The sequence below is a fragment of the Nipponia nippon genome, unplaced genomic scaffold, assembly GCF_047370975.1.
Source record: "Nipponia nippon isolate SJK-2023a ecotype South Korea unplaced genomic scaffold, ASM4737097v1 scaffold_8, whole genome shotgun sequence".
In the NCBI taxonomy this organism is placed as follows: Eukaryota; Metazoa; Chordata; class Aves; order Pelecaniformes; family Threskiornithidae; genus Nipponia; species Nipponia nippon.
The window spans coordinates 2,372,597-2,397,751 of NW_028262402.1; the positions used below are offsets into that span (position 1 = coordinate 2,372,597).

The 25,155-nt window shown below is 44.8% G+C and overlaps 1 protein-coding gene across 4 annotated transcripts in view; it reads left to right on the forward strand.

Moving 5' to 3' along the window:
* The first annotated feature begins 15,706 nt into the window (after positions 1 to 15,706).
* Positions 15,707 to 25,155, forward strand: part of MUSK (muscle associated receptor tyrosine kinase) — a 52,812-nt gene continuing 43,363 nt past the window's right edge. For 3 of the 4 annotated variants that reach the window (XM_087742051.1, XM_009473172.2, XM_087742052.1), the window contains exons 1-5: positions 15,719 to 15,797; positions 20,108 to 20,234; positions 22,024 to 22,175; positions 23,592 to 23,719; positions 24,238 to 24,379. In XM_087742051.1, the coding sequence (XP_087598177.1) occupies positions 15,719 to 15,797; positions 20,108 to 20,234; positions 22,024 to 22,175; positions 23,592 to 23,719; positions 24,238 to 24,379 (628 nt within the window). Of the gene's footprint in view, positions 15,798 to 20,107; positions 20,235 to 22,023; positions 22,176 to 23,591; positions 23,720 to 24,237; positions 24,380 to 25,155 lie in introns of all 4 variants that reach the window. The other variant, XM_087742053.1, reaches the window with a different exon arrangement.

Genomic DNA, 25,155 nt, shown 5'->3' on the forward strand with positions numbered 1-25,155 from the left:
AGAATGGACTTTTTCCCCATCTGTGCCCATGACAGAAGCATGCTTTGTGAAGGAAATCAGAGATGGAGGCATGAAAGCAGCTCATGAAAAATCCCGGTGAGGACTTGTGCAAGGTTTCAGCAGCATTGTATTCCGTGTCGGAAAGCCCACGGTCTTGTTTTGCCAGGCACACTGCAGATGGAGACTGCAGGAATAGGACCCAAACAAAGTCCCATCCAGTCCAAGTCAACTCTACAGTTTTTCCTGTGTGTTGTTACAATGGCAGACTGGGAGGAACTGGTGCCTCAGCACTCATGATTTTCTTTCTCCTGTTAGACATGTCACATTGTGTTAATTTCTCATAGTTTTGTGTGCTGTCGGTGCCCTGGCTTTTCAGCCATGAGGAACAGCATTATCTGCCTCAGCCTGTGGGTGGATTTTGTTGTGGTTTCATACCAGAGTATTCAGGATCATCCAGCAAGAAATTAAACAGAACATGCCTGGACAAAGAAATTGTCATAGGAAAACAGACTTTCTTCATGAAATTTCATAATAATGACCAATTCTGAGACAAAAGGGCCCAAGACCAATTATCTTAATAGTTTCGATTTAATCCTTGCATTGTGGATACCGAGTATTATCCGGCTGCCAGATGCTGGTTTCTAGGGCTGCTGGAGGGTCTTAAGACTGCATGTTCAAAACAGAGATTTATAACACCCACCAGACTGTATGTAATTTCACATCACAGAACAATATTTCTTAAGGGCTGTGATCCTCAACACAGGGCAAAAACAGGACCAAGCCTGAGTGTTCCCCGTGAAATGTCTTCAACCTGCGCAAGCTTGACTCTTTTGGAAATGGATGTCTTTTAATCTCTGGGAGTTTAATGAATATTAAATAACATCCAAGGCCTATTCCTGTCCTTTTAGCAGAGGGCGTGTGCAAAGGAAGCACATTATTCTGCATTTGTGTCTTTAGCCAACACAGGGGCGCAGGAGGGAACTCACACAGCAATGGCTCTTTTTTGATATAGACAGAATTTTCCTTCCAAAATGACCTTATTGCACAATTGAACTTCTCACCTGCTTTTGGCTTGGTAGTAACCTCCCAAGCTTATCCTCAACGTTTGTTAAAATAGTCTTTAGTTTAGTAACTTACACATCCCCAATATACTGCTCTTATGTACCTCTGTCCCTGGAAATTCAGATACCGTGAACCACAGAAGCTTCTTGCTGAAAGCAGGCTCCCTGGAGGTAAATGAGGTGTACAATTTCATATAGGTGCCTGAAGTGCTGCCTCATTGTGGTGCACACAGTGAGTCACTTCAGTCTTTGCTCTTGCCATTGCCAGGGACTAAGTTTTAAAACCAAACCACAAGGGATGTTGCATTTTATACCAAGTGAGGGTATTATTCATATCAGCAAATGGACACTGCACCACAGAATCCCATTCATGTTGCCTGTTTTCCAACCTGACCCTCCCCCGCAGATGTTTTAGTAGTCCAAATTCAGTTAGATTTGAACTACCATGAATCAGACCGTAATTAAATCAAAGAAAGATTATCCATGGCCTATTCCTATGAATTACCAGTACGTTGATTCTAATAGAGGCTTTGTATGCCAAAAATCTCCTGGGAATTAGTCCCAGACTGCATTTTTCTTTTTAAGGCCTAACTTATTTTTCCTAGGATTTGGGAGAGTTTAACTTGGCAATGTTCAATGATCCCTATTATCTGACTTGAAAAAAGTAATAGCTTTTAGGTAAAATCAGACACTTCATACAGTATTGAAGGATGATTATCTGAAGATTGGATAATAATCCAACTAAAAATAAGGAGACTTTCCTTACATTTTCATTCATTGACAACTCTTTATATGAGGATCTATAGGACCAATAATCAATGCACAGAAAAACTTGCATAGGGAAAGCTTCTCTAGATGCCTAGCAGTTGTAATTCAAAGCCTTTTGAAATTAATGCATATCTCTGCAAAAGAAGTGGAACAACAACTTATTTTTTTTATTACAGTTGTTACTTAGCTTTTTTAATATGCTTGTAATGAATAAAGACATCAAAATTAAGGTGCATCACTAAAACAAAATTTTTGGCACGTTGGCAGCTGTTTTAGGACTATCCCTTTGTCCAGGTGTCAAGGTTTGCTCACTATGAGTGCTTTGTATGTGGTATAGCTCCTCCCACGCTGCGTAGCACTGCAGGGCTTCATACCCTTATGGACACACTGCTAGGGGGAAGGGTGTCCCTTGGAAAATCCTGCAAGCCAGCACAAGCCGGCTCCCAGGTCACCAGTTAGCTCCAACAGGGTTAAAATCTGCTGGACCTGTTCACTGCTGCTCTATCCTCCCACCCAGCGTTGTATGAACCTTGTGCGATGGGTACTCTCGGTGCCCTCTGGGTCTGCTGTCTCAGGGTGCTGGGTACCGCCAGGGAAACGCTCTCACGCCTTGGGCCATAGCAGTCAGGGATTCTCTGGCTAGATTTCTTATTCCACGCTCTCTGTCTAGCACTAAAATAGCTGCTCACAAGGTACCTTACAGGACAGCAGCTAATAAATGGAGAAGCTATTATTCTGGCAAGATTTGATCACTGCCTCTTTGACTGGTTGCGCAATCACTTGGCTGCTGCTGGTGCCCAGTGATTGATGTGGATAGTGTGATGAGGATTAATGCCTCCATACTGGTTCAAGGGTTTAAAGAGCATTAGTAAGCCAGCAGACTGACAGCAGACTCAGACTGCCAGCACAAGGATGGTGAGAAAGGCACAAGGTGTATTGTCGTTTGTGCTCTAACAGACCTTCTACTGACTTCAGGCGCCCTTGGTTGGTCCTTAGTTTCTCAGTTTGAGATCCCCAGGTTCTGCTTTGTAGCTTGTGTGCAGCAAACAAGGGAAGTCTCTCCATTACCATCTGAACTTTTGCTAAGAAGAAATTAAGCTGCTCTTTTTATGCCGGTGTTCAGTGTGGGTGTCTGACCTCTCCTAGCATAGGCAGCATTGGAAATGTGTGATGTGCAGCCACTTGGTGGGAAGGTCTAGGTGAGCCTGCTTGCATTGCAGGGATGCCATTTCAGAACAGAGCAGGAAGGTTGCACATGCTGGTGAGGTCAGGGTAACCACACCAAGTCTCGTTCAGCCAGACATCACCAAGCAATGGTCTTCTCCACCAGCACAATCCTCCTTGGTCTGTGAGACCTACTTCCAGCCCACCAAGTGCCTTCATCTCTCAAGACCAGCCTCTGCTTCTCCCCATGTCCCTGGGTGACTCCACATCTTTTAGGATCCATCATTTCCCCTTCTCTGTGTGCTGTGGCTGGGCTTGTTTCTCAGTTGATTTCTTTACTGCTGCCTGTGCTCCTTCATTGCCACATATAACTTGTTCTATGCCACTCACAGTAGCAGCAGCTACTATCATAGCCAGCTTCACCTCTGGTTGCATGTCCCTGTTCCTTTCCCCCAAGGCTGATGTTGGGGTCAAGTAGTTGCAGGATGGAGGCAAAGGAGTGTTTCCCATCTGGCCTGGCCATCAGTGAAGGCTGTACGTTGCCACAGACAAGTACTACAGCCTCAGAAAAACAGCAGGGCCATTGCCACAACACAGCAGGTCTTCGTTAGCCCTTGCACCAACTTCTTTTACCTAAGTGAACTTGAGGTAGCATATGTGACAGCCTAAATCTTTCTATGCCATCGGACAGTATTGATTGATGTAAGTTCTTGGCTGGCACACAAGAAGGGCCACAGATCAAGCCTTGTAGGAGCTTGGACTGGGGCAAAGCCTGTGTCCGTGGTGCCTCTGAGCTCACCTAAGAGAGAGGAGAGTTTAAACATTAACCACAGTTGCTTAAATACAAGCTGCACAGGAAAGATGATTGTGTAATTTTTTGCTACTGGTGGGCAGGGAACAGCAGATGGGGATGGCCTCTGCACAGAGTGCAGTACTGGCAGCACCTTTGCTTTTAAGGGCAAAGTCTGATGAGGAAAAGCCATATCCCTTTTCTTAGCAAATGAATATGGTACTCTGTCTTTTGTAACAGAGCCATGGCCAGATGGACCATCACTTGGCAAAGAAATTATAATGAAGTGCACTTGCTGGAAATGTTGATACACACTTTCTGAAAAACATGCTGAACATTTGGTCACTGTGTGACGTATGGTAACAAACTGAGAGTGGGTGGATCCGAGGGGGTGAACAAAAGGTCTGGCAGGGGATTATAGTTACCTATGTTCCAGAAAAAAAACGTGTGGAGGATGTGACCATCAGGATAAGTCTGTGCTTCTGAAATTGTTTCTAATGCATAATTGTCTGCAGTCAAATACAGGAATTGTTTCTCCCTGTGCAAAGTGCATGGTGACATCCTTAAAGACTGGGAACTCATCCCAGGTCCATCCTCAGCGTGATGGTGGAGACCCAGGGCTCCCAGGCCATCTCCCAGCATGAGGGGCTGGTTGATGGGAAGAGCTCTGATCTGTGCTAGGAGAGGCTGGGCATCTGCAAGGGCTTGTGGAAGTGTCAGAAGCTGAGACTTTTTCTTGCTTTTGAACCAAACTTTGGATCCCCTTAAAAGCCAGATTGTTAGCAAATAAATAAATGTATTTTAGCCAAACCTCATGCTACACATTAATGTCACCACAATGTGATACACAGGGGACAAGTTTTAGAGGAATCCGGTGCAGATATTGAAATACAATGGGACTCATTCTCCCTGAGTAAAGCCCTTAAAACCTTAGAAGGTCCTTTGAAATGCTACGCTTTGTTGTGCTAGTTAATTCATCACTGCAGAAGTCTGTCCCTCAGGGGCTTTTCTTCTATTCAGAGAGACTTTTTCCATTGATTGGAACAGGGCTATCATGTAATTTCTGACAGCGACCATCCAAAAACTGCAGCCTGGAAAAATTATGGCTGTGAATCACTCCACTAGAGCATGCTACTCCTGTGGATGTGGGTTCTTGAAGCAGGTCCCAAACCTATTGCCAGGGCTACACAAGTTGGTTTTGTTCCAGCGTTTCCAACCGTTAGGATTTTATCACATTATCTGATGTTCTGCTTAATGCCTCAACCCCTAGGGCTATAAGATTATGTAAGAATCTCTGCTTTTATTACAAAATAAAGCTCATTTTCTAGTTTTTCCAGGAGAACTTAGAAATGTGACCCTTAATAGTGCAGACAAGGCAAGGTTACTAACTCCCCCCAACTGTTATGTTTAAGCCAACTATGATTTTTTAAGACCTGACTCATGATTTTTGAATGCCTGAAGGACACTAGTGTATTTTCAAAAATACACATATTGTTCAGTTTTTCAGCTTAATTCCTTATTTCCTCAGCCTGACAGCATTGCCTAATTCAGGGATTTTTGTTTCTCTGAATGTTTTGAATGCTGTAGCTCTGTAATGCATTCCTGGCATTCCAGAAGCAAGCCCCCAGGAACCTCTGTCATGCATCTGTCGTTGGAGGTGCCTGAACAAATGTCCTACAGCACGTTTAGAGTTTCAAAATCACACTTGTCTGCAAAAAAAGTGGTTCCTAGATATATCACTTTTGGCACCATTTCCATGAAACTTTCTTCAGGATGCAAATTCCATCAAGGATAGCAGGGATCTTTCTTTTTCCAGTGTCGGAAAGCACAGACACAACTGCTGTGAAGTACCCATGTGTGCATCTTGACTCTATGTGCAGCCATCCCATGTGCTTTTGTCACTTGACAGGCGCAGCTGATTCCTCCCTTTGCTGGCCCAATATCTGGGAAGACAAAGTTGTCTGTTGCCCCAGGAGCATGTCCTCCTCACCCTGAGGTGGCTCCTGGAAGAAAAGGCATCCCCTGTTGTCTGATCCCTGACAATGCTGGTTGGATGGTGTTGCCACTTGCAATCCCTGATGAACTGTGCGATGCTTTTCCCTGCTTGTAGGAGGCAAAGGAGAGAACTGGGTGGGAAGAAGACAATGCCTCCATCAAAGCGTGACACCAGGAGTTATTGTGCTACAGCTCTGGGCTAAAGGGGTTAGGCAGCAGTGTCTGGGAGGGGTTTACTGGGACAGAGCGCATGGCATGGGACAAGCATCTGCAGCTGGCACTGGTGACAACAGCCCCCAGACCTAGGGCTAGGCTCTCTATGGAGAGCTGTGGACAATTGCCTAATACCTGCACAAGTAAGCTGGCGCAGAGAGGGAAGTGACTGTCATTTGTGAAAGGCTTTCCAGATTGCTCCTCCTGGTATGAAAAGCACACTGGCATGACTGGGGAGAGCAGCTCTGGGGTCCATGTATGCTGGGGAAGAGCCAAACACCCAGATACCCTGAAGACATTTTTTTGCCTGCACTAAAATGCTAAGCTCTCCTTGCTGCACTAACATGCGATCCCTGACTTCGGTTGGATGTTGTAGCTCCATGTATACCTGTAGATTACACAGCAGTGGGAAATGCTCCCAGTGCTGGAAGCTCAAGGTCTGTATTACTCAGTGGTTTACAAGCTCTTTGGCATGGTTTTAGGCCATGTTAAAACAATTCTCAGGCGTGGTTTGGGTTTTAGGATGGGCCCTTGCCAGCAGGTGGTCGGGAGGCTGTCCATCTCATGTGGTTCAACGGCATGGATGGAGGCCGGTGGGTGGTGGTTGCTGTAATAGACAGAGCCTTCTCACTTCTTGTAGGCCTAGTGAAGAGAAACTGCACTTTGCCTCATACATGGGATTATCATGTTATAAAAGATTCAGACTTTTAACAGAAACTTCATATTCAAAATGAAGAATCTGGCTCCTGGTATGATTTGGTTATAGTAGTAAGATACATCCACTGAAGCTGTAATTTAGATGCCACACAGCCTCTGTGGTGCAAGTCTTCACAAAGGCTTAATTTAAAATGTCTCCATGGGCTAAAATACTTCTTTTTCAGCTGGAGATAAGGCATGGGAGAGCAGAGCCGTTTACAGAGCATAGCAGCTGCGCAGGGAACCTCTGATGTGCAGATAAGACAAACAGCTGAAGTCTCAGTGATGCTAATCAAATATGAAGTACAGACCCGGTTCTCCAGCAAGGGCAAACTGGCATAGCTCCACTATTGCCAAGGGAACGATAACAATTTACACCAGCTGGAAGTCTGCAGACATTTTGTGGAAATTCAGGTCCATCCTGCTTTTTCTGCCTTGCATCTTCAACTGTCTTATTGACACCAGTAGGAATTGGACCCCTGGTGTCAGTGAAAGTGGGATTTCCAGCCCCTGCTGAGAGAGGTGTGGGTCTTTGCGCATCCCTCATGGACCATCTCCTGCATCCCCAAACGGCTGGGGAAGAGTCATGGATTCGGGAAGCGATGATCTGTCCCCTGGTGTAGGGCAGGGAGGGCCCCGGGGCACAGCTGATGGCACCCCGTGGAGCTGCGTGGCCTGTCCGAGTGCGTGTGGATGGGATTGCAGTTTGGCAGACCTCGTCTGCACCAAGACGAGGAGGCTGCCATGGGAAAGCCCCTGCCTGCTCCAGACATGCTGTCAGGCACTGCTTGGCAGCTGCGGCACATTAAGTGCGGCGTTGGGGAGGGGGAAATCCAGCCCTGCTGCACGCCTGCTGCGGTCAGAGGAGACACGTCAGAGATGAATTTGGCCTAGTACATTTTTTATTCATCCAGACGCTCCAGATCTGCCACTGATACTTATGGAAAAAAGGCAAATACTATGAAAACGCCCCAGACAAAAGCTTTCCATGGAAGAACTGACACTTAAAACTGACTGATTGCAAGCTGTTTTGGGGACCGGAGCCCAGTGCCGCTTGCCAAGTGTGATGTCTGGGACAGGGTGAACCCTCGGCCACTGCTGCAAAGATGCTGAGGTATCTTACCACTCCTGGGGAACATCTGCATCCCTAAATCCATGTGGGTTTCCCTAACATGATCTCCTTTCCCAGAGACCACCCGCCCACAGCAAACCTGCTGCTGGTGGGGGAAGAAGGTCCAAGGTGGAAATGTGCTGAAGCAGCGACCAGAAACCCCCTCTCCATCTGGGGTGGGATGGAGGAGGTGGATGGGAGAAAGAACCCTCACCCGGCCAAACGTCCCCCTCTAGCTGCCCTCTGGGGACAGCACATCAGGGCAGGTGTACGTAGGAGAAGTCACTCACCCCTCAGTGGCAGCAGCCACAGCTCTTGGGGAGGGCTCTAAGCCCATCTTCTGAGTCTCAGCCTCTTGCAGAGTTACCCAGGGTGCCTTCTGCCCTGTATGGATTTTGAGGCAAAGTGTTTTGCTTTATTACCATCTTTTCAGGGCATAAGGTAAATTTTGTCTCTTGCCACTCCCTCCCCAACATATCGAACGGTGAAGCAGTTAGCCACAAGGCAATTTCAGTTTAGGTTTTGGTGCAACCCCTTGACCTCCATCTGTATTATCTCCTGAACAGCTGTACTGCTGATCCACCATTCATTATTTATTCACAATATCTTAAGTGACAGAAGCATATTGTGTTGGCCAAACACCTGGGCTGTAGGGCCAGGCCCACAGACTGCGGACATTGCCCTTGCTTCAAACATATTTAATGATGCTATGTCAACAACAGGCGGGGACAGGACCCTCAGGCCAAGTCCACTGAAGTTAAAAGGACTAATCCTGTGGATGTGCCAGTGTTTCGGATCAGGTCTTCTATGCTCTAGCTCTTTTTCAGGACTAAACCAACTCATAAGGAAAAATACTGGACAATACCTATAAATATGGGGCAGAAGAGCATAACATCTCATGGATGGTCATAAATGCCACCTGCTATTCCAAGCCTGCAGAATTTTCTTCTCACTGTCTAGTCTTCTTCCCTACGCTTGTCAGGCATGTGCAAAATCCCATACCTATCCCTCTTTTGTAGCACCCTAGGGGCTCCTGGACTCCCTCCTCTCAACTCTCTGTGTGCCCCACAGGCTTTTTTGCAGGGCTGCAAAAGCTGCATAGGGGTGTGCGAGCACGGTTGTGCTGCCAGGGCACAGAACCCCACTGCGGTTCCTGCAGAAAGCAGTGCCATGGCTGCAGTCCTGCCGCAGCTGGTGCAGGGACCCATTGTCCATAGCTGTGCATTGCTAAGGGCATTTTCCTGAGGCTTGAGTCTTTGGTTCTGCTCTCATTTCTCGCCTCAGGTCAGTCATCCTGGTGCATATCAGTATCGCAGTGTTTGCTGTTAAATGGGCTGAATGTGTTGGACGTGTCTTTCAGCTAAAGACCTGCCATTTGACTAAGGAGACATATCCACACATATTGCCATGCTAATTGTGGTTCTTCCAAATAATAGGCAGCAGTGTTTAAATAGCAGCCAGTGAGACTGCCGTAGCAGGTAGATATTGGGATGGCCCAAAACACTATAGCCAAGAATGCCTCATTGAGTGAAGTTCACACTGGGACCTGATCTCTGCAGTGCAAGCCTCTCTCCCATAGAAATGACTGGGATGTCACCAAGGATTATGGCTTCAAATGAGCAGCAGGTGAACTCTTAAGAAATAAAGATCACAGGCAACCTTCTGCTCTCAGTTACACTCCATTGACGTCAGTGGGGTTGCCTCGGGTTAACTCAGAGCAGAATTTAATTCCTTGTTTTTAATGCATATAGCTGAAGCCCCCCCAAATGTTTTTCAGCATATGGTACAGTGTCTAAAAACGTCACCGGCTACTCCTGGGCTACACATGCTGCAATTTCTTCTTCCTGTCACAGCAACAGAAAAAAGCTATCTTGGCCAGAAAAAGCTCATGGAGCTGTTTCGCGTGTTGCAGCATGCTGCGCACGGTTCAGTGAAATGAAAGGGGATAGAATGCCCCTGGGACTTGTGTGTTGCACACCTCCTGCAAGCAGTCGTGGCAACCCGCCATCGGCTGGCAGGATGTGGCAGCTCCGTTTCAGGTGTCCTGTTCCACTAGCAGACATGCTATTGCATGGGTGCAGGTACTTTTGAAATCTGAGTGTTTCCTCATATCACACCCATATGTTGTAACACCTCCCAGATCTCATTTGGCTCCAGAGAGGTGTTGCGGTGTTTCAGAGATGCCATAGTGATGGGTGGGAAAGGTATTTACAGGCCTATGAATACAAATCACTTAGGAAAGCTAATTTCTACACTGTGTACAGTGCCACAATCTTCCACTCAAAGCCAGTTGTGCTAGAGGCTGTATATTTGAAACTGAACTGGTTGTTTGCTTGTGGCACACCTATAAACCGCTTCTTGGCTTTTGCTCCTCCACAGTCTAAAACAGCAATCAAAAGCAAAAATAGTGACAGCCAAAAATTGAAAATTGAACATTTTTCAATCTGACACATGAGGCATCACAGTACATAGATTTATTTCATTGTGCTTTTCCTTTGTTTTATTTTTGATTGTTTTAAAGAGGTGCTGACAATAATTAAAATATTACTCACAGGATTTCTGGTATGAAATAGTCAGATTCTATTTTGTAGTGCCTGTATTCATGCAATAACTGCTAATATTACCATCAGATCAAGCTGAAGTTGAATTTACTTCTTGGTGAGAATGAGATTTTACAAGGTGCAGTATGCTGGGATCAAAGTCAACGTGATATGTTATATCCCTAATGCATTCTTGTCCTGAAGCACCTCCTCATTTCTGCAAGAAGGGATTCTGTAGGGAGATGTTCTCCTTCGCATGGTCCCCATAGCCTGGAAATCCAAACTGCGTCCCTCCTTCCCCCGCTTCCCTGGGGGTTCACTCAGGGCCCTGCTATAACTGTTTCTAAATGCAGGTCTTGTTTCTCGCTTGCCAGGTTGTGGTACCATGTGAAGGAGAGCAGGTTTTGTGCGTCAGCAGCCACCCTGGCCTCACAGACTGCACTATTCTGACAGCAGCCAGAGGATGAAGGGCTGAAATCAGAGGCGGGGGAACAAGGGGTGTGCTTGCCTGTGGCACCCCTCTTTGCAGAAACATGGGCGTCTCTGACTCCCCCCAGCTCGGCACAGCAACAGCGTTACCCTTGCAGAGAGGATAGGGTTATTGAGAGTGTGAGCTTTCCCTGTGTTACAGTGTGGGGCTGGCGGCTGTGGGCAGGTCTCCCAGCAGAGAAATTAATTTCATATATTATGAAAAATCTGCATTCAGCTCACCCTCTATGCTATGTACACCAGGGCACAGTTAGCTAGCTGCATGACAGGGATCTTCCTCCTTCATTACAGTATTTACACGATTTCACTACAGTAATTTCACCTCATAACACTACATGATTTTGCCCCACCACAGGACATAAGACAGCAGATTAGATTGGCCTTAGTCAGTACTGGCAGATACCGTGAGCTGAAAAATTAGTGGAAAGTTTACAGCAAGATGATAGCAAGAAATTAATGCAAATCTTAGGTTTCCCAATATGCACAAAATCTCAAGACAAGAAAAGGGGAGCATTTTAGATTCAGGCATCAGAGATCAGTAAGTGTTGAAATATTAGTAGGAGATCAGAGATTCGTCCAGATGGATGAGGGCAGAGGCCAGCGAAGTGCACCTGAAACCCTGAAACTTAAATACAGTAAGTGGGGCTTTGGGATGGGTCTGTGTTTCTTAAAGGACTTTAGAGAAAAGTCATTCCTTCATTGTGACAATGAAAAAAAACCCAAACCCCAAACAAAAAAAAAAAACCCACAAGCGCAGGGTAAAGAACAGCAGCAGTGCAGCTTATTCCCTCACATATTACACTGAATACAGCATTTGCTATTACTGACACAAACAGCAATACCTTACCGGCCATATGTGTGTTGCAGGTTGGGTTAAATCCCTTGGAGCCGGTGGCTAAAACAGCTGCTTCCACTCAGGTTCACTATAAAGAAGCAACTTGCAATGCATAATAAAAAAGCTAAAATGATGTTCACCTCCTCCCCAAATGCTGGCATGCATTATCAGAGCTGCCTTTTCCATGCCATACACCCAGGAGCATGTGCTGCGTTTAGGTACTGCTGGCAGCATGGGTGGGGTGTACTAGGAGGACTGGTGGGCCCAGAAGCCTATGGCAATGAGACCTTGATTCCTTTCTGTGTAGGAAGGCATACATGCAGGCCCACATGGTCAGATGGGTTTCACTGTCAAATAGTTTGTGAGGATGCCTGTATCTGAGGGGCCAGGAGCTTTGAGGAGCGAAGCAGCAAGGGCACACCAGGCACAGGGTTAGTGCATGCAGGGACGTGTGCATGCATTCATCTCAGGTAAAGACCACACAGTATGCGTCCTTCTGGGCTCTGCGCTGACTGGAAGAGGCTTGGAGCCATGACATGGCAGCTTGGGGTTTGGAGACCACTTTTCTTTTGTGTCTGTACTCATCTGGTACCTTGGCAGGTTAGGGCTCGCTCTTTTTCTGGCTTGATTGTTACATACATGAATTGAGCCGAACACTAGTGACCTAGTCATTTTTAGGGATTCTTGTTGCTGCTGAAAAGGAAGTGAAAATAGCCTGGCCTGTTGTATAAGGTCTCAGATCTGGTCTCATGCTTCAGAGACTGTGTCTGTGTTGCATTGAAAAGGGTGACTGCAGGACTGGCAGCATCAAAACTGAAGACTGGTGGCCCTTGTATTTACTGAGGTAAGTTGGCAGCATCAACATTCATGACATCATTGCATTAAAATGGACACTGCTAAGGCTGGTTTAGTGCTGACTTGGATATTTCTGTGTGAATCACCAGATGCTGGGTGACTGGGGCCATTGCCAAAGCAACTTCATTGGGTCCCTCCACAGAAGGAGGTTGTTCCCTGGCTGGACCCTTTCTGCTGGAAATACCTGACCTAGCCTGTCTACTTGGATGAACAGCTGGGACTATCTAGGGAGAAGACATCCCAGATGGTGATGTGGGGCAAAAGGCGGTTTTCAAAGTATCCAGTGATCAAATCATGTTGCATTAGCATGTAAAACTGACATCCTCCAGCAGAGCCCTTGGAAGAAGCAGGGAGAGAAGAGGTGAACAGAGAAAAGGTCCAGCATGGTCCTGTCCTGCAAAGAATGAAGAGCAAATTTCTCCTTTTATGGTGGGGAGATACCAAGCAATTCATTAACTGGAAGACAGTTATCTGAACTATTCAGAAAACTCTCAAAAATTGGGACTTTATTTGTATTTATGTATTTATTAAAAATATTTTATTTATTAAAAGTCACTCTGCAAACAATTTGCAAAGTGAAAAAATGGTAGCTAGATGAATGAATGCTGCAGCACACCTTGTCTTTGTGCACTGAACTTCACGAACTGACTTCTGTGGAGGTGCAGAGAGCTAAGCTGCTGTACAAATCTTTGTAGGAACAAAGCTTTGCCTGCAAAGCGTGAAAGCCACATGCTTCTCATTACTAGTTGTGTCGGCTGCTGGGACCTCATCTTGACAGAGGCCTTGGGGCATGACTACAAATAACAACAGCTGCAAGTAACAATTAGATGTAAACTGTATGCATCTCAGCTTTGTTAGGAAAAAAAAACCCCAACAACCAACAAACAGCAAACTCATAACTGCTGGGAGTAAAAATTAAAGGAGCATTTTACTTTTATAAGGTAAGCCTGGAAAATGCTTGGAATAAAAGAAAATTTGGTGTCACTGGTATTTCATTTCCACTCATTTCACTCTATACAGAAACATCTTTCCATGATGGACACAGATGATCACCAGCTTCCCATATATATTGTTTGTTAGCTGTATGGCATGTGTAGCTGGAGAACAAAATAACTCCACCTTGTGTATGTGTATCCTTTCTACTCCCATTTATAATGTAAATTTACATCCTTTCAGTTTAGAGGAGCATAGCTCACTGTGGTCCTTAATAAAAATCTAAAAAGCAGAGGAGATGAGAGGTTAGGAGTAGTTTGGTGATCCAAAACATGCAAAGGCATTTTAACATTTAGCAGCCATCATTGTCCGTGTCGTTTCTAAATGCTGTGATTGGCAAGTAAAAGGGAAAGATTAATTTTTAGACTTGTACAGGATGGTGCAGTTTCAAAGTCCTTGTAACACAGCCCAGAGAGGAATCCAGTGATGCAGAGGTCTTTGGTCCAGTCCCTCCATGGAGAGAATTTTACCCTAACAGACCAAGTTGCCTTTCCATGGAGCAGATTAATTGGATGTGATTGAACTTAAATAAAAAAAATAAATATTTATAAGTTCAGCCATAAGTCAGTATTTCTCTGTTCCCTGGTAGGATTATTGTTGTTTCATTGTTGTTTGTCTTTGTTGTTGTTGCTAGCTCCAGAATTCCTGGAAGATCTTTAACACATGTTTGGTGAGTGCTTCTGCCTTTATTCATCTTCAGAGGAGCACTTGTCTAGGCACCTTTGCTCCTAATCAGCTGTTGCGTGTCCCCAAAGTAACATTGCCATTATCAAACCATGCCAAACCATTGGGATTCACACACGCATAGCTCTGGCCAGCTTTACTCCATTTACTCCCCAGAGGAAGCACTGCTGAACTATGTATGTTCATTGCAGAAATGACTGTTAAGAAGTGGTTGAAACTGAGACGTTCAGCAAATAAAGGAAATTCCAGAGATCTCAAAGTACCTTTTACTGTGATATGTTATGACTGCACATTCCCTCTCCTCAAACCATGCCTTTTAGTGCAACGCTCACATCTGCTCTGCTGATAACATGATGAAAAGTATCTAGAGTCATGTTCCCAGGGCTTCCTCATCAATTAGATTCTCCCAAGCCTGATTATTCACCTTTTTCTCTTCTGCTCATGCAGATATTGCCCCCACATCAGCCGTTCCACAGTGGTGAGACTGATTGCAAACGCTCTTCATATAAATATTTACGCTGCAAAAACACGGAGTACAAATGACTTGACATTTTTAAAAAAGATGATGTCATGTAGACCACTATGCTAGGGTGGGGCAAGATGGAGTTAGTCAGGAGATCACCTCAAGTCCAATGCTCCTTTAAAGCTTCCTAGAAAATGAGCTCTGATTTTCAGTCTTTCACTTTAGGCAGAGACATGGTGGATAATAAGATATTTCTGAGGGATTAATAAGGTCAGTACCCAACAGCCATATTTGCCTTTACCCATGCCCAAATACCCTGGGCTGCTGCTGATGTTGAAATGAAATGCTCCTTTTCTCTCAGGGTATAAATGTCGCTCCCACTGTGGATATTCACTTTTTGGGGGTCCATTTCCAGGACAAGGCTCTGCTTTTCCAGCATGCTGCAGTGGTTCTCAAACACTGACAGCCTCCTTGGCAAAGAAGGGCATTTTCAGCCCCCAATGCCAACCTCTCCTGCTTCAGCGAATACATCTGTTAAGAAAAGAAATGCTATCAGCAGGGCAACAGGTGGCATATTGCAGCCAATCATGAAAGGTTATAATAAGACAGAGGGAGTGCATGTGAGAGAGAGAGGAGAAAAAATGAAAAACAGGGGGGACTAAGCTGAAGGAAAATCCAGTGGCAAGCATTTTTTCAGCTACTGCACTTATATGGTGCTGAAATAAAGGCCTGGTGACTTTGCAGCGCTGGGGTAGGGTACTGCCCTGGAAATGCATTTGCCCATTGTACTCCTCTCTGTTTGCTTAGAAGGAATTCAGAAGGGATTTGCTTTCTCTTGTTTCATGAGCCCCACGCTTTCACACTGACCGAAGTGGATACGCACCAGCTGGCCACGTCCATCACCGCCGCCGGGTGGGAGAATTCCTGATTATACTTAGATCCCGCAGACCCCGCTCCGTCATTAGCGGAGAAGCTCTGCTCGCGCACCACCATCTGAAATGCAGCCGGTCGGGAGCTCCGCACGCCTCGCCTGAAGGAGCCGGGTGCCTTCTGGATCAAACATGAATGACTTGCTGAAGGTGCCCCTGGTGCACATCCTCACCCTGGCAGCCCTCAGCTTGGCCGAGACGCTCCGGAAAGGTTTGCTTGGAGGGGCTTTTGCCCTGCTCTGCTTCTGCCCCTTGCTGAAGGAGGTTTTGCAAAGGGGAAGGCATGCCTGGTAACGGTGGGGTGGGTGGTGTGGTAGCATTCCTGAAAAGGACAAAAATGCGCTGCTTATGGTGGTCACTTCACTGCTTTTAGAAGGATAGCAGTGAAAATAATCTCGTATTTGTATCTGGGACTGAAGGCTCTTTGTCTAGGAAGAGCACGTAGTTGTGTTGTAATGGGCAGGGGAGACCTTTGGGTTCAGCCTGGGTGGGATGGACATTTCTCACGTCAAAGGAAGCTTACAGGTTTTAATGGCTGGTAGCATCCATTGCTGCAGAACCCAGGATTTGTGGTGTTCTGCATGCCTGTGTCTGTTTATAAATATATAAAGATCAAAGAAGAAGTAAATAGCTATAATGTCTTTACAGAGCATATGTACATAAATACAAATATGCATGGTTTGTATTGCATATAACACAAAAGTTATTATAACTTCTTCTCTTGTGTGCACACACACATACACACGGACATGGACACATGCACACTTACTTTTAGCCAATACAAGAACTGAAAAAAAATCTGTTTAGAAAAGTCTTTGAGGTACAAAGTGCAACAGTGGTCTGGTGGACGTACCATCTGGTAACCCTGTGGACGAAAGGTTTTGCTGCACGGTGAGTGTCAGGAGCTATTCAAAGCATACCAGAAACTTTGCAGCTTCAGGAAAACAAAAAAAAAACCCTCAAGGAGGGTGCCAATATTCACCTCTTAGGCCAACATTGCTGCTCTTGCAGGGCTGTGCTGTTACAATTGTTAGTCAGGTTGGCCTCAAAATGGGAAAAAAAAAAGTCTCTTCTTTATAAAAAACTTTTGAAATAAAAATGTTGATTTTTTCCTAAGGCACTAAACTAAGTTGGTAAACCCCAGTCCTTTTGAAGGCTCTGGTAAGATGGGGTTGGAGAGACATGAAAAGCAAAGAGGAAGGGGATTGGTTTTTCTCCTGATGGCAGAGTGCAATGAAGAGATAGGCATCCTTTCCTAAAATGCCATGGGTGGCTGAATTGCCTTGTTCCCTGAGAGAGACTGAAGCACAATTACAGCCCAGTGGTGCCCTATAGAGGTTTTGCAGCATTAGCTGGAAACACGATTGAGCAGTTTTTGACCAGAGAACTGCAGTATCTCCAGGCGTCTGCAATGCTGCTGGGGAGACTGGCTCTGTTCTCCGCTTTGTTTTGTTTGCCTGGCTTGTCTTGTTTCAAAAGTGTGGATCCAAAACCAAAGCCAAGCAATTTGGGAGCTTCTGGTGCACTGGAGATAGAAGGGGATTTGGCTTTCTCATGGGCCCCGTGACCAGCCTCGGGTCATTTTGCTATCTCGGGAAACTACAGCTGACATCCAGAAAAATGTCACCTGTGTGGCTTTATAGATATATAAGTTAATTGATTTTCAATGTTATTTAAAGCCACAGGGCTACCTAAAAAATGTCAGAGAGCCCCAGTGGATGCGCACGGAAATGTCTGGGGCCATTTCTATATGCCGATAGATATGTCTGCACATTGTTTGGGTTTTATTTTCCTACATTAAAGTCTAGTAATGAAGGCATCGTAAGGTTTGATTGCTTTCCTGAGAAAACACGGACTGACACCAACACCTGAGCTTTTTGGACAGCTTTTAGAAGCAGGCACCATCTCAGCCATTTTGGGGTTCTCTCGCTGCCTCACGACAAAATGGCGGCACGGCCCACCGCCCTCTGTCCCCTGCAGACAGACCACGCGTTCTCCGGCCTCGTGCCCTCTGCCCCCTCACCCCGGCTACAGGAGCACTGCCTTCACCTCCCTGCTGGCCCAGCACTCGGTTTTAATATCGGAAAGGTAAAAAAGAGCATACGAGAAAATGACACATCGCTGTTGTTGTCACGGTTGCTCTTCGAGGATGTAGGATCTGGGGAGGCAGCTGTAAAAAAAAAAGTTCCCTTTCTGCTTTTACCATAGGTAAAGTGCTGTTGGTTTGGACAGTGTTTTCTATGAGTATGAGGCTTGATTGTGCCCTAAGAGCTGCGTGCTGGCTTTCAGGAGACCAGATCAGACCTTGGTGCTGACTTTCAGGAGATTCAGATCAGACCTTACATGGGTACGCAATATTGCTAAGGACAATTCTGTCATGTCTTGAATTAAAGAGATACCATGAAAGTACTTAACTTGTTAGTGAATTTATTTAATATATAAAACTGACAGCTGTTGTTTGCCCAAAGAATAAAATACTGTCATTATGCATACTGGCTCTTGATACAAATTTAACTTTATTCTTTGTGAGACTGGCCGTGCTTATCGTGACAACACAGTTACAAAACTGGTTGCTTTGAATTTTGATTACTGTAAAAATTTACAGTTCCCAGGGTTAAAAAAGCATCCTTCCAGAGATTAAGGCATACAGACAACAGTAATAAAAACATACTATACAAAATTAGATTGTAAAACTCCATTTCAGCCAGACTTAATGCCATCAAAACCCAAGATATTCTGTCACGAAATAGGAATGTCCCATTTGAAGTAGACAGGATAGCCATCGGTGGAGGTTATTCTCCTAAGACAACCTTCAGTAGCAGGGAAATTTAGGTTTTATGAAAATCCTCCGTTTGGTTTCACTGGTGTGGGATTCATCTGGGGTGCAATACAGATGATTACTTCTATCTAGTGTGACCCAAAATGACCCAATAAATTGAAGCCTGATACAATTTGAAGCAGTGATCTTAAACAACAAATCTGACACAGACGTGCTTTAACTAACGTTTAGTTAATATAATCTTTAGTGCTACCTGAGCTGTAGTTTTAAGATGTTTTTATGTAAATAAAGTCATTATCAATTATGCAATCTGAAGTCATATAATCTAGAAATATTTTTGAGGCAGGTTCATTCTAAAGACATTTCAAAAATATTAGGACTTTTACATTAACCTGATAGTGGAAGCTGATCCTTTCTTCCTCTAGCTTCATTCCAGCTGAACTCCAATGACATTCTAATTTTTACTCCCATATAAATTGAAAAAGCATTAAGGTAAAGGCTTTCTATTATTCTCAGTCACTTAAATGGGAGTGTCTTGTATTTCACCTTTTTTATTGAGGAGGGAGGGGTAAAATTGATGTAGTTTATTTTTTCCTGAATTTAAATCTTACTGTACTGAGGAGGGCCAGCAGATACAGTGTGGTCAGGATTGTCCGTGAAGAGACACACAGTGTGCCAGATACTGCTACAGTCATCGAGAAACAGGAAGATTCCTGCATCCGCTGTACATTTTCAAGGTGGTGTTTCAGGAACATGGTATGAAACTAGTTTATCTCAGCACAGCTGTCAATGAAATCCAGTCCAACAAATATTGGATGTGTGTCCCTCGCAGCCACAGATTAAAAGTCATTCAAGTGTCTTTGGAGGCAATGGCTGCAATGCATACCATGCGCAGGGAAAGCAGTTCGCTAGATGTATCCTTTGATTCCTTCCAGCCGTGCTTCAAGTCTTTTATTAGGGTGACGGAAAATGTTTCATACAGTCAAATACATTCAAATAATATATGACGACAGGTCTGTGATAATAAGCATCAGACACAGCTATTAGACTTCTAACCCTGGTGTTACTTGGTTAGAAAAGGTGAGAAAAAGAGAATGTGTGCCAGTCATGCCACAGATCTGGAAGACCTGAAGGGCCTTTATGACCCTGGCTTTGAAAAAAATAGTGCTATGTAACATGTTTTTTTTAAAAAAAGAGAAATAGTTGAGCAGAACAAATCCCGTATTAATGCAGAAGCTGAAACATCATGCATTATGTGTTAATGAGGAGGCACTGTGTCCACTCCAGGAGCCGGTCAGCTTGGCTTCAATTTGTGTGCTGTTCCTTGCACTTCCAGCCCATGCAATACCACACCTGCAGCAGGGGTACAGCCTCACCTGTGTCTTTGCATTCTGCCACCCGGTGCTGTGCACCCTGGGGGAGAGAAGAGTTAGAAACAAGGGACACACTGGCCTTGTTGGAGCTGCCCCATGCTTGGGTTGCTCTGTTTTGCACCCTATAGAGACAGCACAAGGGAAAAAGCAAAACCTGCAGCAAACAACAGAAGGCTGCAGCTACAAATGTGGAGGGGCCTGTGTTACAGCGAATGCGTGGAGGGTGTGGAAAGCACCTCTGCACTGGGGAAAAAGCCATGGAGCAACCCTGCAGGGACACGGCTGCCTCTGCCAAAGGGGTCTGGCAGGCTTTGTGCCTCTCTCCAGGAGGCACCAGGAGGTTTTCTCATTTTCTTTTCCTTCACACAGCTCCCTTCATCAGCACTCCTCTGGAAACTGTGGATGCACTGGTAGAGGACGTTGCCAAGTTTGTCTGTGTAGTGGAGTCGTACCCTGAGCCAAAGATTACATGGACACGCAATGACGTTCCCATCAGGTAGGGAGCACCCCCAGCCCTCTCCAACATCTCGGGCCAAAACCGTCAGTGCTTTCCTTCATGATAAAGGAGATATCTGGAAACATCAAAATGTGTCTGTGGCAGTGAAGAGGGTGAGTGGCTGTAAGTATACGGGAATCTGTGTTTCTTAGGGAGTGATAAGAGTGCCTGGGGAGTGCTCTTGCAGATTCACACACTTGAGCTTGGAGACATTTGGTTTCTGCTGCAAGCAGTGCATGGAGTTTGCTCTCTAGCTTCAGACAATGCAATCTGCTCTGTCCCTCAGTTTACACATTTACGAAGGAGGAGGATGCTATATTGTATTTAAAAGAAGCATTGCCAGACTTGTTGCCCGAGTGTCTGCAATGTGCCTGGAAACTTTCCAGTCTTATAGAAGTGCCTTTCCTTTTGGCATCAAAACTTGTGCACGTAGACCAGCAGGTACCCTGTGCTGAGTGAAATGGTTACCTGCCCCATCTCCCAGGACAGGGCTGCCTGGGGTGAGCCTTCCTCAGGAAAAGAGGGGAATGGAGCCTGCGTGTCTTTTACATGAGGGATGAATTCATTGTACTCTTTCTTCCCAGGGTGAAAAAGAGAAAGGAGATACAAGGCTGAAGGGTGAAAAGGTGTTGAAAGGAAATGTGTGCACACTTGTGTGCTGTAAAAATAGCACATTCAGATTACTCGGTGACTGCTGTACAATTTTTAACAGTAAAAGACAAAACAGGACATACTTAGGTGTCAGGTATTTATGATAGCTTGGGAGACAATCCTCAGGTCAGAGGCCTTTTGCTACTGTTTGTCAGAATCAAAGGCCAATTGCATGAAAGTGCTTCCAAAAAGCATCAACAAAGGTGTGAAAATCAAACATGGAGGAATTTATGAAATGCTATGCAAATCTTTTTCCACTGAAGTTTTGCTATACTTTTCCAGTTTGCAATGAACATCAGAGATCAGCCCTCTGCTTTATCACCACCTTTCTTTCTATGTCTCCCTTCTTCTTCTACATACACACACACACACACACATGCACTCTCCATGCTCTCATATAGAATTGGTCTTTGCTCCCCAGACCGTACCTTTGTTGCTCCAACTTCAGTGTCTTTCTTGACTTCTCTGAAGCCTCCAGGTTAAAGCCTGCTGTCATTAAACTATAGCTATCCTTGTATCCTCTAACCTTTAGATGGCTTCTTTTCTTCAGCACATTTCTGTGCTTGTTTGTTGGTTTGTTTTTTTTTTTTTTCCCTCAAAATAGTCAAAACCACTCCTGGATGCAAACGAAAATACTTGGCTTTTAGTTTGTGTATTTTCTTCACAACATTAAAAATAACATTATCTGTTTAGTGAAAAAATTTTTCTTCTTTTAAATCTGAAGTTTTCTTTAAAAAACTTCAGCCGGTTCCAGTTCCTATGTAGGAATCCTTCCCTTGCACTGAGTGATTATACCTAAAACAGGACCCAGCTGGATAAGATTACTTGTGCTTATGCCTGTCCTTGGCCAGACAGAAACCCAACTGTGTACCTACTTACGTTACCAATACCTGACTGGAGGAAGAAGTGCCACCATGCTGGTGGCAGTCAGGAACTGCATGGTCTAGTGATGACCAAAGCAAATCTTAAGGCCCAACTCAACATTTTCAGTGCCTTCCTTTCTCTTTGCATGTTGAGAATAAAAAGTAAAACATACTGCCATTTGTAGTGCCATCAGCGCTCTGCAGCTACAAATGCAATTCTCCCTTTCCATCCCTCCTGTCCCCATGCCCCTGACAATCTGTGCTGTGCCCTGCAGGCTGTTCGACACCCGGTACAGCATACAGAGGAATGGGCAGCTCCTGACCATTTTGAGTGTGGAGGACAGTGACGATGGGGAGTACTGCTGCAAGGCAGAAAACAGTGTTGGAGCGGCTGCGAAGAGCTGTGGGGCTCTCCAAGTGAAAATGCGTAAGTGGGAATGTAATTTCTTCCTGACACCATGTGAGCATGTAATTGAGAGCCTGAGCAGACCCCAGGTATGGACCCTGGAGGTCCGTGTTCAGGGCAGACCCATGTTCCTGTGGGGCTCGGTGCAGTCCCCTGAGGCAGAGACATGGCATATTGGATCATACCTTAACTAAAAGCAGTTGTTATTATTCACTTTGAATAACACACACCTGTGCTAGGATCAGAGGAACTGTTTGCATAGGAGAAGGTAAAAAATGATGCTTTGAAGAATGCCCTTTGGACAAAACTTTGTAAAAGCAGCACAATTTGATAGATTAGACCTCCGGAGCGATACTGCATAAATCCCTTGTGAATTTTAAGCATAAGATTTCACTAATCAGATTTATGCCTGAGGATGGCAAAAGCAAGTAAATGCTGTTCAGATGTTCTTAATAGCAGCCTTGACAGGTCTGGAGCACCGCAGTGTAAACCTCACCAACCCACATGGAAGGCAGAGGACTGGTTCTTGCAAAGGGCTCTGTAAGTGCTGAGCTCGGTGAAGCTGAACTCACATGGCTGCAGTTATTTACACAAACACTTAAAAGGGCAGCTGAGATATATCCTGGCTAAAGCATCTCTTTGTAGGAAAGGATTTGTTTGCGCTAATGAGCATGACCCTCCAGGTCCGGTAATTCTGGGGCTCTCCAGCACCCCAGTCGCCTGCAGGTGGGTGCCAGGAGGTGTTGCTCTCTAAAGGTCATTTTTCTGGTTTGGTATCATGCAATGGAGACAAAATTTCAGATCTCCCAAAAAACGGAGATGAAGACGTTTTTTACTCCTGGCTCAGAGTAAGCTAAGCCATGTTTTTCTTTGGGTAAATGTTTGTCTCATATGAACTTTAAGGGAGTTTGATTGTTTTTTTCTTTAAGGATCCTTTCTCCTTTTTACTAACACAGTTATAAATCCTTCAATTAGGGACATTAATTGAGTTTACATGCCCTTTTTGTTGAGCTAGAGACAAGCCTGGGATAAAACTATTTCAAAACTGGTTCACTCCAAATCTGAGCTTTCACACAATACACTGTTTATGCACTGAAGAATGTCAAAACCTGGAATGCAAACATTCTTCAATATTGGAAATACTCTTATCAGGATTTGGATTTTAGCCCAGGCCCTAATTCAAATGACTGTCAAACTCCACTCCTGAAAACAAATAACCCATTCAAGTTAGCTGATTTTGCATCCATAAACTGAAACTCCAAATGCTGTGCTTAAAAAGGTTTTTTCTTTCCAAGGCAGCTCATGACCTACTAAGACCACTCTATTTTCCAGCAATGTACAGAAAAAGCAGCAGAGATTTTGTAATTTCTGAACTTGTCCTGTTCTAGTATCTCTTAGCTTCAGTTCAACTTTAATTTTTGACTTCTAAAATTTTAGGACCCAAAATAACCCGACCGCCTGTAAATGTGGAAATAATAGAAGGGTTAAAGGCTGTTCTTCCATGCACTACAATGGGGAATCCAAAACCTTCTGTTTCATGGATCAAAGGAGAAACAGTTGTAAAGGTGAGCAGAGAATGAAATTTAAGTAATTCTAACTACTCGCTAAAGGTACTGTGTTAAAATATTAGCATCAATTACAGCATTTGTAAATTCTAGTTTCTAGGAAGCAAGCATTTGGAAAATCCAGGGTTCATCTCATAAATGTCTGCATCTGCAATAATTCCGCCTATAAACCAAACATTCTCTGTGTATCTGTATTTTATATTATATATATTTATTACTACTAAGTGTGGCCAAATGCTGCTAAATGCACTTGTGAGTGTTCTCATAAATAAGAGCTACTGAGCTGCTTAGCTGAGATTCAGGGCTCTTTTGAAGCTATAATCCACTGATCTGCAAAAAGAGGGATGGGTGAGTGTGTCATGACAATGCTGAGCAGGAAGCTGGCCCTAAATCCTGTTGTAGGACAACACGAATAATTTTCATGCATGTAAACCCAATCTCTGCAAGTGGACATTTGGTGCTCCTTGTGCGCAGCCTGCATGTAGAGTCCTCACCTTGATCCCAACTTCCTCCGGCAGGAGAATGCTCGTATTGCTGTCCTTGATTCGGGGAATTTAAGGATCGACAAGGTTCAGAGAGAAGATGCAGGACAATATCGATGTGTAGCCAAGAACAGCCTGGGCACAGCCTATTCTAAACCTGCAACGTTGGTAGTGGAAGGTAAGTAACCCTTGCACTGGGCTCCAGCTCCATGTGCCAGCTCCTCGTGCATACCTGGTTAACTTGAATTAACCTGAAGTATCACGTTAATGTTGACAAAAACATCCTAGGGGGTGACCCAAAAGGCAGAAGAAGGGAAATGAAAGGAAAGCAGAGTGAGAAACAGAAAGTTTGTTCCCACCTGCTCCCATTGCTGGCTGATGGTGGACAGGACAATCTGTGGAGGGTCCTTGTCCAGGGCTGCTGTGGCTCTGGTGGGACACTTGTCTGCATAAGGACTCCCGAATATGTTTTTCCTTCTGACTGATGGTTTCCAAGATGCCAGCTTGTTTCTTGTTTGAAAAGTCCCACCAGACCCGGGGGTTATACACTATGGCTTGTGCAGATGGACAAGTAGAAAGCTGATGGCCCTGGAAACTCGCTGCAAAGAGCCTGATCAGAGGGAGCTGCAGCTGCAAACAGTGAAGCATTTTGTGGCATTATATGTATGTCCCTCTTCCTTTCCTCTGATTTTCCATATGAATTGGTTGATTCTTCAGGTAAACAGAGCTTTTCTCTTTGAGGACTTGAACATTTTCTGTCTGCTAAACCAAACACCGTATTGATTTTTCAGTTTCTGGTCTTTATGTGCTTAGTGTCCGTCTCTTATTTACAGAATGTGTTTGCTTTGTGGTATAAATCATCACCAGTTTCAGAGTGCTGAGACCGGTGGACTGCAGGGGAACCCAAATGTAGGTGATGAAGCATTCAATGTTCCTGAATCCTATAAGAGAAGC